General features: G+C 44.8%; 1 protein-coding gene across 2 annotated transcripts; it reads right to left on the bottom strand.

Annotated features, from left to right (window-relative positions):
- Positions 1-11,936: 11,936 nt before the first annotated feature.
- LOC125537535 (uncharacterized) lies at positions 11,937-14,079 on the bottom strand. 2 transcript variants are annotated; one of them, XM_048700851.2, is made up of 3 exons: positions 13,840-14,079; positions 13,208-13,510; positions 11,937-13,131 (listed from the first exon to the last, which is right to left on the bottom strand). In XM_048700851.2, exons 2-3 carry the CDS (start codon positions 13,508-13,510, stop codon positions 12,355-12,357), a joined length of 1,080 nt encoding a protein of 359 aa, XP_048556808.2. In that variant the 5' UTR covers positions 13,840-14,079; the 3' UTR covers positions 11,937-12,354. The 2 variants fall into 2 exon arrangements, with proteins under 2 accessions (XP_048556808.2, XP_048556809.2); XM_048700852.2 differs by having other exon boundaries at positions 13,244-13,510.
- Between the last annotated feature and the right edge of the window lie 375 nt (positions 14,080-14,454).

Genomic DNA, 14,454 nt, shown 5'->3' with positions numbered 1-14,454 from the left:
ACCTCAGCCTTTGGTGCTTCCTCTCTCCCCGTTACGTCTCTCTCTCGCAGTATAGGCGAAGCCCTGCTACTGTGACGCCCTGCATCCACCACCACGCCGTCGTGTTGCTGGATCTTCATCAACCTCTCTTCCCCCCTTGCTGGATCAAGAAAGGAGGAGACGTCATCTGTTCTGTACGTGTGTTGAACGCGGAGGCACCGTCCGTTCGGTGCTAAGATCATCGGTGATTTGAATCACGTCGTGTTCGACTACATCATCCCCGTTCTTTGAACGCTTCCGCTCGCGATCTACAAGGTACGTAGATGCATCTAATCACTCATTGCTAGATGAACTTCTAGATGGATCTTGGTGAAACCGTAGGAATTTTTTTTTGTTTTCTGCAACGTTCCCCAACACATGGGGCCATAAGTTCACTAGTGGCATCTCAAAAATAGGTAGTGGCATGGTAGACAAATTACTGTTGGGTAATTGACATAATAGGGCAATTTATAACTATGATAGTTCATGGCATTATCTCACGTAGGCATTACGTCTATGATAAGTAGACCGTTGATTCAGTTGCATATACTACTATTACTCCACCCGGAGACCGCTATCCATCATGCATCTCAAAGTATTAAGTTTGCAAGAAACAAATGAACGCAATAAGCAAGATGACATAATGTAGACAGAAAGAAATATAGCAATAAGATTAAACCCCATTGTTTATCCTTAGTGGCAACAATACAAAGACGTGTCCCTCAAGCTTATTGCGTCGATGAACGATCCCACGAACCGCCCACAAACAGTCCCGCAAGCATGCAACCTTCAAGATCCAGCAGCATTTCGCCATCCAGAGCTAATCATCACCGAAGAATTAGAAGGAGTAGATTAGAACCACACAGGGCTTATAATTATGAGTACAAGAGGATTACTCTAGCTTCAATTAGTCAACTAGGACCAACTAGGACTAGAACTAGAAGAACCAAAGGAGGCTCCAAAAATTGTAGATCCAAAAGAGCACAAATCCTCATGTTTATATAGGATAGAGGGGAGACGGAGGGCTCCCACCAAAGGGGGAAAGTTTCCCCCTTGGTGCGCTAGCCAGGGAGGACGAGTATGAGTCCTCCTCCTCTTCTAGTTCGGCCTCCTTTCCCCCACTTGGGCCTTTATGGCCCAAGTTGCCTTCGACATCTTTGGTGTTTTTAGGCCCGTTGATATTTAAATTAAATATAAAATGCTCTAAATACTTCTAGACCACTATATATATATATTTATTTAACATCTCCGGAAACTTTTTCCACATATATATATATATAATTTATCGGTAATACCTGTTATTACCTGATACTCACTAAAACCCTTCCGATGACCCCGAAATGCTTCCGGATTCTCTCGGAACTATTCCAAATATTCATGAAATAATTTCACAAATATATTCTCACGACTCCCATCCTACTAACACTCAGTAGATTGTGATTGCCTTAAGTTTGTGACCCCATAGGTTTGGGAACACGCAGACATGAACGAAACCGTTCGTTCAATGACTAACAGCGGGACCGCGGATGTCCATATCGGTCCCTGTGAGTACACGAATGATATTCGAGTGAGCCTTTGATTATTATGTGATGTTCCCTTTGCTTCAAGATACTTCACAAAACCTGGGATGCATCGGTATCCTCCGAGTCATTACTATGCTCACTATACTGAATTCTCGTTACCGAACTTTTGTTCTTCTTTCTCGTTATTATGTTCCGGCATCCCTGTGACGAAGTCACTTGTGTCTGGCCATACGATGATTGACGCCGTCACACCGAGAGGGACCTAAGAATATCTCTCCATCATCGGAGGAGCAAATCCCACTCTTGAGCTATCTGGCCACTTGTCAAACTTTCCGATGAACCTGTAAGTTGTCGTTATGATCACCGTGTTTCAGGTGACGTTTGAGCAACCCCAAAGCCCGTCGTATGTTGAGAAATGACCATGATACTCTCATGGTCTGAGGAACAAGATCACATGTTAACACTCCGTGTTATTGCAATTGAATAAAGACAATATTAATCCAAGTCACAACAAACAAGTCTGGGTCGATTCAATATGATTGGTCTTCCAATGTCACAATCTCAATGTTGTTTTAGGACTATCATTACACTTAATGATATCCTAAGATCTGGAAAACATGATCACCAAAAACACTTGAGCTAGTCCTATAGGCAAAGACTATGAACTTTTTACTTAACTGTTTACCATTCCACACGTGCATATGAATTTTCCACCGAATTGCATATTCCAGGATCATAGCAGTTATAGTATAGAATATAAACTGATGTGACAGCGGCCCGATCTTTTGACGAAAGTGGGGATAATTATCGATTTGGTGGATTTTGACCTTGACGATCTGGCTATACCATACCCGACGGTACGCCTCGACAATCACTAAACCAATCTCCGATGGTTATTGACCTTACCGTAGGCACGATCAACCTGAACAACGAGGCTCGAGTTCCTGCAAACAACCGAAGAACCGACAAAAACAAAGGTGAAGTGCAATCCGAAATTGCGGATAATAAATTGAGCACATGAACTAGATGAAAAGTTGGGGTTCCACTGTGGATCTGACAAGGAGGTAGTCCTACATGTCTCGTAGATGCGAATTTTAGCGATGGCTACACAATACAAGAAACCCCGAGTCTAAATTATAATCTAAGCCATCTATTGAATATATAAATCCCGCTATGCAACCCGCCTAACTGGGGCATCTGCGTTTTCCAATTCATCCGGCCGGCATAATTTGCACTGCTGTCCACTTACCTGTACTTTTTTGTCTCCCTGGTAAACATCTGGACGTTCATTTTTCTGTACATTGTGTGTTTGGATTAGAGTAGATGACGACTGGGCCACCCTTGTGCTCAGGTCCATCTCGTGTTGGGTCGCTCGTTGGCGTGCGCTACCTCAGTTCCTGAGTGGTTGAGCGTTGCATGCGATGCGATTGGCTGACCGGGCAGGGCGACGTGGGTGGGTACTGTCATATCAGGCGAGAGTCCGAGGTGAGGGGTGTATTCTTGTTTGGAGGTAAAAGCATCCCAGGTACCTTAATTTGTATGGAATGTGATGATTTAGTCCTAAACTTGCAAAATACAACTCCACCATACCCTAACTTGCACTGGATGTGACGATTCGGTCCCGGACCTATCACAACGCGACAATTGGCAGACATGTGGCCAGACCGGTCCTCGCCTGGACTTTTACAAAAAACACCCTGCCGTCTTGTCTAATTAACTTGCGGATCTGAAACTCTGTATTCATAAAATTCCCCACTGTAACTATGCCAACAGGAAGCATGACCGACTATGACTTATGTGTAGCTTCGAGTCTATTTAGGGTCTGACTTTTCTGCGCTGATAGATTAATTGTACTGTGTTGGCTGCAAAATCACAGTTCTTAACATCAACTGAATCATTCCCATTGTGCACATCAAGGGCCGGTGCGGATTGTCTAATCAACTTGCATCTCAAATCTCCAGCGTACCGGTCTCTAGTGTTAGGATTTTCTCTTTTACTCTGTAGTTCCTCTTTGGCCGTGGCCAGAGACAAACCGTGACCATTCGTACATTTCGCTCAAGTGAGACAATATATCATCTTTTTTTAGGATCAACTACTGCCACTTTATTGACTAATTAAAGGAGATTAGGAATCTCGTCCGACACAATGCCCAGAATACAATCTGGGGGAACAACAAACCAAACCTTACACAGTCTATCGCTTAACCCTACTTTAGCTAACTTATCCGCGGTAGCATTAACACTACGCCTAACCCAAGACACTTTTCACTTCTTGGAACATTTTCATCCTCTCCTTGATCTCCTCCACCAGGGGTCCAACTGTAGAGAGAGTTTCCTCTTGCGCACACAACACCTTATGCTAGATTAGCACAGTCCGTCTCCAACAGCAGCTTGGATGTGTTGAGTTCGGCCGCCACCTGTGGAGCTCGTTTGCAAGCATAAATTTCAGCAACCTCCGGATCGGCGATTCCATCAAAGAGATGACAAGTAACAGATCTAAAAGCTCCTGAATGATCCCGTAGGACAGCACCTACATCACGCATTGCTCCTTGTTTGTAAACAGCTCCATCAAAATTTGCCTTAACCCAACCCTCCTCCGGTGGCACCCATCTTTCCTTGATCTCCGGCTTCTGCAGCTTTTCTTTCCCTCCATGAAACGCCTTCCATTCATGTGGTAACAACATTAGGTAAAGTTTAATTTGGAAAAAGCGGCCAATAATCCAGCCCATTATCATCATACGGAGTTCAAGCAGGCCTACGATTGATTGCTTGCCAGACGTCCAATCGCTATTTCTCCAGTAGGTTTTATTTGCGGCTTTGATCGCCTGCCTACCGCCGACACCAATCGCTATGTCTGCCCGCAGTACATGTTCGGCTCGCTTCCTATACGAGGGTACGGACGATCTCACCGGCCGGTGCACCGATCTGAGTACAAACACAGTACACAAGCCAATTACTTGTTCATCCACCGGCTACCGCCTGCTCCATTTGTCAGTTTTGCCGTTCTGTTAGATTTTATGGTACGAGTAAAGTGACTTGCCGGTAACGAGATTGAACAAGGTATTGGGATACCGACGATCGAGTCTCGGGCAAGTAACATACCGATTGACAAAGGGAATTGTATACGGGGTTGATTAATCCTCGACATCGTGGTTCATCCGATGAGATCATCATGGAGCATGTGGGAGCCATCATGGGTATCCAGATCCCGCTGTTGGTTATTGACCGGAGAGTCGTCTCGGTCATGTCTGCTTGTCTCCCGAACCCGTAGGGTCTACACACTTAAGGTTCGGTGACGCTAGGGTTATGAAGATATGTATATGCAGTAATCCGAATGTTGTTCGGAGTCCCGGATGAGATCCCGGACGTCACGAGGAGTTCCGGAATGGTCCGGAGGTAAAGAATTATATATAGGAAGTGCTGTTTCGGCCATCGGGACAAGTTTCGGGGTTATCGGTATTGTACCGGGACCACCGGAGGGGTCCCGGGGGCCCACCGGGTGGGGCCACCTGTCCCGGGGGGGCACATGGGCTGTAGGGGGTGCGCCTTGGCCTATATGGGCCAAGGGAACCAGCCCTACTAGGCCCATGCGCCTAGGGTTTCCACCACGGAGGAGTCCAAGTGGTGGAAGGCACCCCGAGGTGCCTTGGGGGGGAGGGAAACCCTCCCCTGGCCGCCGCACCTAGGAGATTGGATCTCCTAGGCTGCGCACCCCCCCTTGGCCCTCCTATATATAGTGGGGGAGAGGAGGGATTTCATACCTCAGCCTTTGGTGCTTCCTCTCTCCCCGTTACGTCTCTCTCTCGCAGTATAGGCGAAGCCCTGCTACTGTGACGCCCTGCATCCACCACCACGCCGTCGTGTTGCTGGATCTTCATCAACCTCTCTTCCCCCCTTGCTGGATCAAGAAAGGAGGAGACGTCATCCGTTCTGTACGTGTGTTGAACGCGGAGGCACCGTCCGTTCGGTGCTAAGATCATCGGTGATTTGAATCACGTCGTGTTCGACTACATCATCCCCGTTCTTTGAACGCTTCCGCTCGCGATCTACAAGGTACGTAGATGCATCTAATCACTCATTGCTAGATGAACTTCTAGATGGATCTTGGTGAAACCGTAGGAATTTTTTTTTGTTTTCTGCAACGTTCCCCAACACATGGGGCCATAAGTTCACTAGTGGCATCTCAAAAATAGGTAGTGGCATGGTAGACAAATTACTGTTGGGTAATTGACATAATAGGGCAATTTATAACTATGATAGTTCATGGCATTATCTCACGTAGGCATTACGTCTATGATAAGTAGACCGTTGATTCAGTTGCATATACTACTATTACTCCACCCGGAGACCGCTATCCATCATGCATCTCAAAGTATTAAGTTTGCAAGAAACAAATGAACGCAATAAGCAAGATGACATAATGTAGACAGAAAGAAATATAGCAATAAGATTAAACCCCATTGTTTATCCTTAGTGGCAACAATACAAAGACGTGTCCCTCAAGCTTATTGCGTCGATGAACGATCCCACGAACCGCCCACAAACAGTCCCGCAAGCATGCAACCTTCAAGATCCAGCAGCATTTCGCCATCCAGAGCTAATCATCACCGAAGAATTAGAAGGAGGAGATTAGAACCACACAGGGCTTATAATTATGAGTACAAGAGGATTACTCTAGCTTCAATTAGTCAACTAGGACCAACTAGGACTAGAACTAGAAGAACCAAAGGAGGCTCCAAAAATTGTAGATCCAAAAGAGCACAAATCCTCATGTTTATATAGGATAGAGGGGAGACGGAGGGCTCCCACCAAAGGGGGAAAGTTTCCCCCTTGGTGCGCTAGCCAGGGAGGACGAGTATGAGTCCTCCTCCTCTTCTAGTTCGGCCTCCTTTCCCCCACTTGGGCCTTTATGGCCCAAGTTGCCTTCGACATCTTTGGTGTTTTTAGGCCCGTTGATATTTAAATTAAATATAAAATGCTCTAAATACTTCTAGACCACTATATATATATATTTATTTAACATCTCCGGAAACTTTTTCCACATATATATATATATAATTTATCGGTAATACCTGTTATTACCTGATACTCACTAAAACCCTTCCGATGACCCCGAAATGCTTCCGGATTCTCTCGGAACTATTCCAAATATTCATGAAATAATTTCACAAATATATTCTCACGACTCCCATCCTACTAACACTCAGTAGATTGTGATTGCCTTAAGTTTGTGACCCCATAGGTTTGGGAACACGCAGACATGAACGAAACCGTTCGTTCAATGACTAACAGCGGGACCGCGGATGTCCATATCGGTCCCTGTGAGTACACGAATGATATTCGAGTGAGCCTTTGATTATTATGTGATGTTCCCTTTGCTTCAAGATACTTCACAAAACCTGGGATGCATCGGTATCCTCCGAGTCATTACTATGCTCACTATACTGAATTCTCGTTACCGAACTTTTGTTCTTCTTTCTCGTTATTATGTTCCGGCATCCCTGTGACGAAGTCACTTGTGTCTGGCCATACGATGATTGACGCCGTCACACCGAGAGGGACCTAAGAATATCTCTCCATCATCGGAGGAGCAAATCCCACTCTTGAGCTATCTGGCCACTTGTCAAACTTTCCGATGAACCTGTAAGTTGTCGTTATGATCACCGTGTTTCAGGTGACGTTTGAGCAACCCCAAAGCCCGTCGTATGTTGAGAAATGACCATGATACTCTCATGGTCTGAGGAACAAGATCACATGTTAACACTCCGTGTTATTGCAATTGAATAAAGACAATATTAATCCAAGTCACAACAAACAAGTCTGGGTCGATTCAATATGATTGGTCTTCCAATGTCACAATCTCAATGTTGTTTTAGGACTATCATTACACTTAATGATATCCTAAGATCTGGAAAACATGATCACCAAAAACACTTGAGCTAGTCCTATAGGCAAAGACTATGAACTTTTTACTTAACTGTTTACCATTCCACACGTGCATATGAATTTTCCACCGAATTGCATATTCCAGGATCATAGCAGTTATAGTATAGAATATAAACTGATGTGACAGCGGCCCGATCTTTTGACGAAAGTGGGGATAATTATCGATTTGGTGGATTTTGACCTTGACGATCTGGCTATACCATACCCGACGGTACGCCTCGACAATCACTAAACCAATCTCCGATGGTTATTGACCTTACCGTAGGCACGATCAACCTGAACAACGAGGCTCGAGTTCCTGCAAGCAACCGAAGAACCGACAAAAACAAAGGTGAAGTGCAATCCGAAATTGCGGATAATAAATTGAGCACATGAACTAGATGAAAAGTTGGGGTTCCACTGTGGATCTGACAAGGAGGTAGTCCTACATGTCTCGTAGATGCGAATTGTAGCGATGGCTACACAATACAAGAAACCCCGAGTCTAAATTATAATCTAAGCCATCTATTAAATATATAAATCCCGCTATGCAACCCGCCTAACTGGGGCATCTGCGTTTTCCAATTCATCCGGCCGGCATAATTTGCACTGCTGTCCACTTACCTGTACTTTTTTGTCTCCCTGGTAAACATCTGGACGTTCATTTTTCTGTACATTGTGTGTTTGGATTAGAGTAGATAACGACTGGGCCACCCTTGTGCTCAGGTCCATCTCGTGTTGGGTCGCTCGTTGGCGTGCGCTACCTCAGTTCCTGAGTGGTTGAGCGTTGCATGCGATGCGATTGGCTGACCGGGCAGGGCGACGTGGGTGGGTACTGTCATATCAGGCGAGAGTCCGAGGTGAGGGGTGTATTCTTGTTTGGAGGTAAAAGCATCCCAGGTACCTTAATTTGTATGGAATGTGATGATTTAGTCCTAAACTTGCAAAATACAACTCCACCATACCCTAACTTGCACTGGATGTGACGATTCGGTCCCGGACCTATCACAACGCGACAATTGGCAGACATGTGGCCAGACCGGTCCTCGCCTGGACTTTTACAAAAAACACCCTGCCGTCTTGTCTAATTAACTTGCGGATCTGAAACTCTGTATTCATAAAATTCCCCACTGTAACTATGCCAACAGGAAGCATGACCGACTATGACTTATGTGTAGCTTCGAGTCTATTTAGGGTCTGACTTTTCTGCGCTGATAGATTAATTGTACTGTGTTGGCTGCAAAATCACAGTTCTTAACATCAACTGAATCATTCCCATTGTGCACATCAAGGGCCGGTGCGGATTGTCTGATCAACTTGCATCTCAAATCTCCAGCGTACCGGTCTCTAGTGTTAGGATTTTCTCTTTTACTCTGTAGTTCCTCTTTGGCCGTGGCCAGAGACAAACCGTGACCATTCGTACATTTCGCTCAAGTGAGACAATATATCATCTTTTTTTAGGATCAACTACTGCCACTTTATTGACTAATTAAAGGAGATTAGGAATCTCGTCCGACACAATGCCCAGAATACAATCTGGGGGAACAACAAACCAAACCTTACACAGTCTATCGCTTAACCCTACTTTAGCTAACTTATCCGCGGCAGCATTAACACTACGCCTAACCCAAGACACTTTTCACTTCTTGGAACATTTTCATCCTCTCCTTGATCTCCTCCACCAGGGGTCCAACTGTAGAGAGAGTTTCCTCTTGCGCACACAACACCTTATGCTAGATTAGCACAGTCCGTCTCCAACAGCAGCTTGGATGTGTTGAGTTCGGCCGCCACCTGTGGAGCTCGTTTGCAAGCATAAATTTCAGCAACCTCCGGATCGGCGATTCCATCAAAGAGATGACAAGTAACAGATCTAAAAGCTCCTGAATGATCCCGTAGGACAGCACCTACATCACACATTGCTCCTTGTTTGTAAACAGCTCCATCAAAATTTGCCTTAACCCAACCCTCCTCCGGTGGCACCCATCTTTCCTTGATCTCCGGCTTCTGCAGCTTTTCTTTCCCTCCATGAAACGCCTTCCATTCATGTGGTAACAACATTAGGTAAAGTTTAATTTGGAAAAAGCGGCCAATAATCCAGCCCATTATCATCATACGGAGTTCAAGCAGGCCTACGATTGATTGCTTGCCAGACGTCCAATCGCTATTTCTCCAGTAGGTTTTATTTGCGGCTTTGATCGCCTGCCTACCGCCGACACCAATCGCTATGTCTGCCCGCAGTACATGTTCGGCTCGCTTCCTATACGAGGGTACGGACGATCTCACCGGCCGGTGCACCGATCTGAGTACAAACACAGTACACAAGCCAATTACTTGTTCATCCACCGGCTACCGCCTGCTCCGTTTGTCAGTTTTGCCGTTCTGTTAGATTTGGTAAGCCTATGAACGGATCAATCATGTGACAAGATTTTTTCATCATGCGCTACTAGATTTTTTTTCCCGTTAGTTGTAGCCAGCGCTCCTATTCCTAATTACCACGGTAGATTTTCTAGTAGTACTAGTTGTCTACAATGCGCAAACTGTAGCAGAATTGATACTAGCCGGATGATGCTTTTATTATATATATAGGTATAAGATCAACATGAGATCAGTTTGGTACGTTCACTTTTTGGCATTGATATTAGGTGTATTTCTAAATGTGGACACATCTCAAATTCTACAATCAAGGGAGAGTTACTTGACCATGAAACTTTTTAAAAAGAAGGTCATATTTGCATTTCATCCCGGGCCCCCAAATTCTTGGAGACGGCCCTGCCAAACGATAGGGATGGCATAACAAGGTCTCATCTCTGCGATAAAGAAAGAAGCAAGATCAACTGGCTGGAGAAGGTACGAAACTGGGAGAACAGGAAACAACAAACCAAACATAAGGATGATGGTGGAGCTAACCAAGCTGGAAATAATGACACACACGCCAAACTGGAAGTTAAGATCTGGTTCAGTGGAAATCAACTAAACAACTACTCTCTCTGTCTCAAAATGTAAAACGTTTTTTTGCCACTATTATAGTGTCAAAAAAGTCTTACATTTGGAGACGGAGGGAGTAGTTAGAATCATGACACAAACACCAAACTGCACATGGCCATGCCATCGACTGGGGGTTCATAGGTGTGTGAGAGAGTCAAAAAGCAGAAGGCAAGTCTCCTGTTATAATAGAATTATTTTATGTCACATGGGCTTCCAAGCACGTCTCAACTCAACTCTGACTACCCCCTGCCCAGCTCTGACTACCCCCTGCCCTGAGAAGTGAAATAAAATTCTTCCCACAAAAAAGTGAAGTGAAATAAAAAAAAGCTTACTGTAACTCTGAACATTTTCCTTCTACAAAGAAAAAGTGATGTTACCACCGTTTACTTTAGATCAAGAGGAGTCAATATTTACCAACCACTTCCTCCGTTTCAGATCCAGTGTGAAACTTCAGACAGATTTGTATTGCGGATTAATTAGAAAAGATGGCAGGGTGTTTTTGCAAAAGTGCATGCCATGATCGGGCCGGCCACGTGGCTGCCAATTGTCGCGCTGTGATGGATCCGGGACCAAATCGTCACATCCAATGCAAGTTGGGGTATGATGGAGTTGCATTTTGCAAGTTTGGGACTAAATCATCACGTTCCATGCAAGTTAAGGTACCTGGGGTGCTTTTACCTCCCTTGTTTGTGTACTCGCCTTGATCTTACATGCATGTGTTTGGCTACTGCGGCTGGGCCCTACCTACACCTGGTCCCATCTGACAGTTTCTTGGGTGCTTGTTTAGGTCTGGGTGTGGACGTTTCCTCGCTTTATTCGTTGGATAAAAGGATGATTCACCCAGGCAAACGTTGCACGCTGTCTCTTACACTGCAGCTGGCCCTGCTCTTGGTTTGTCCCCACACGTCGATGGGTGGGGTGGACGGTTTTCGGTTGGAGGTAATAGCACCCCAGGTATCCTAACTTGCATTCAATGTGATGATTTAGTCCCAAACTTGCAAAACTAGACCAAGCCATACCTCAACTTGCATCCAATGTGATGTTTTAGTCACAGGCCAATAAGAACTCGTCAATTGGCTGGGCCGGTCAGCGCGCACAGTTTTGCACAAAACCCACTGCCGTTTGCCTGATTCCACCCGCACTCACCCCCACCTGAATTAAGGGTGTGTTTGGATCGTGTCCTCACTGGTTTGCCTGGGCAAAATAGCTGCCTGGGAGTTGCCTGGACATCTCAGCAAAAAATGCCTGGCCAGGCACGACCATGTTTCTAGGCTACGTTTGGTTGCTGACCTGGGAACGTGCCTGTGTGGATAAATGGCCCAGGCAGTGTTTGGTTGCTATATTGCCTGGGATTGGAGATCACCGATATGCATATGCTAAATATAAATATAAATAAATATGGTCTGACTTTTCAAAAGCATAACAAAGCCAAATAATTTGATAAGCAAAAAAGTAATAATAATCTGAAGTTTCATAAGCATAACACTGAAGGCAAATGATTTTATAACTCTGACGATACACAACAACATTGCTGTTGAATAACCACAGTGCATTACATTTGATTAATACTCATTGTCCAGCACATCTGGAATGCAAGAGATACACAAATTATCCTTGTGGGATTAACATAACCAGAAGTCTAATTATGTATTCATCCTAATACTACCTAGAAACTTATCCAAGTCAGAAAGCAACACAGCTTTCACATTAGCATCTAATAATTATATCATGCATGCTGATACTACTTGGAAACTAAGCAGAAGGCTGTAGCAAAATAATACCACCATTAGCCATTACTTAGACATCAGTTGTGCATAGCCAAAAGCTAGTCATTGACTACTTAGAAACTAGTGTTTTGCAACCAAAAGGATCCAACAATATGGTAGACCACCAATCAATCTTACTCAGAAAGGGCTAGAGTTAACAGCAGGATCATCGCCAAGGTTACTAGCAGGATCTTTGTTTCCAAGGTTACCAACAAGATCATCGCCGACACGTTTGCCAGCAGGATAATTGTCAGATAAGTATGTATACACCCAATGCTCCAGGTATTCTTGACCCATGCTGACAAGAAAACCTCGATGGACTGCAAATTCTGGCTTGCATAGATGCATCCCGACCGACATCCTCTCATCAGGTGGCAACGGAATCTTCTTGAGCATGTCCCATAAAGGAGCATTTGGGTCCTTTGGGGCTACAGTCTGTACTGGACTTGCAAGGGTTTCTCGTATGCCTATCAAAGTACTTGTGAGCAGCACATCCATATTAGTGTCATCTTGTGATGCTTGAGATGATCTTGGCTTTGACCTTTTAGCTTTATCATTTTGTGGTGGTGGCAGAGTATTTGGCTTTGCACTTTTTTTGAAACTTTTCTTGTTAGGCTTTAGAGCCGCAACATTGGACGAGGAAACTTGACTATCAGTTGCAGCAAGAGCAGCCACCGCTTCACAATCATCACTATCTGTATCTAATTTATCCGAGTCATGACCTGTTGGACCCTTGGCTTCATCAAAGGTGGACATATCATTCATCATGTCATCTTTTACCTTATCATCATTGTCAGTTTCAGCTGCAGAGAAAGGGTCTTGCATAAAAGAGCCATCTGCCGACGAGCCACTAAATAATTCCTTCAACTTGTCGTAGAACTGAATCGGTTTAGAGAGAATTCCACGATCATTGGCCTACATGAATTTTATTGTTAGTTCCACATCAGTAGTTGAACACTCGACAAATAGATAATTTGTATGAGATAATTACCGATAAGCCATCTAGAGTAGATTGGGAGAGCATTACTTGTTTGTTCACATCATCAAACCCACTGCGCAGCGACCCCGTCGTCCGGAGTTGACTGATGCAATTTTTATCGGTTGAATTGTACAGGTCATTCAACTTTTTTTGCCTCTCCAGATCTCTATCAACCAATGGCCCATACTTTCTTCGAGACATTCTAAGACTGTAATGTCTACGTCGACGACGCCACCGGACAATGGCCAACATTACAGCTAGAACACCTAACGTCCGTCGTTTCTTGATAACATAATGGACAGATTCCGTATACATCTGGATATTAGATGAAATAAATGTATAAGAAACAAGTGAGATGTACGTATATGTAGTCAGTAGAACCAATAATAGAGAGATTGTTCTATGCCAGATTTAAGATTACATGCGTGCACACGTATATGCAAAGTACTGCTAGATTATTACTCTAGTAAGAGGTTTCTTCAGATCTGGAAGGTTGTAGCTTCCAATCAAGTAAAAAAAAGAAGCCAAATGAAAAGAAGCACTAGATGCGTTCATGCTAGCAAGTTCTAATCACAAGAACAAATAAACAGAGAAGGGGGCAGCAAATCGTGGCACACATGATAGGGTAAAAATTGCAGTCTCACCTTCACGATTTCACCAGATCTGACTAGGAACTAGAAATATTGTTGGGGGAAAGAAGAATCAAAGCCAATAATCAATTTCCCATGCAATTCCTTCTCCCCTTCTCTCAAGAACAATCCCAAAGAGAGAGAAGATTGTGAGCTATGGGGAGGGGAAACGTGAGTGGATGTGGAGGGGAAAATGCTTTGCCCATATATTACGGGGTATAGTAAATTATAAGTAGGGTCACCTTGCCCAGGCAGGTTGGGGAGAGGGCCAGGCGTCCGATTTGCTACGCCTGGAGGCAGGCAGCGTACCCAGGCAACTTCACCAGGCAGAAAAATCCCAGGTCAGTAACCAAACACATCCCAAGCAGGCTCCAGGCAAGCTCCAGGCTAGGCAGATTAAAACGTGGACATGAACCAAACAGTCCCTTAATTCAGGTGTGTGTGTGTGTGGGTGTGGGGGGGGGGGGGGGGGGGGGGGGGGGGGGCGAGTGCGGGTTGATTTAGGCAAACAGCAGGGGGTTTTGTGCAAAACTGCGCGCGCTGACCGGCCCAGCCAATTGGCGAGTTCTCATTGACCTGGGACTAAAATATCACATTGGATGCGAATTGAGGTATGGCTTGGTCTAGTTT

This window comes from Triticum urartu, chromosome 2A (assembly GCF_056163025.1).
Source record: "Triticum urartu cultivar PI428250 chromosome 2A, HENAU_Tu73, whole genome shotgun sequence".
Taxonomy (NCBI): Eukaryota; Viridiplantae; Streptophyta; class Magnoliopsida; order Poales; family Poaceae; genus Triticum; species Triticum urartu.
Note: the sequence above shows the minus strand (reverse complement) of the source record. Positions and strands in the feature narration are given on the sequence as shown.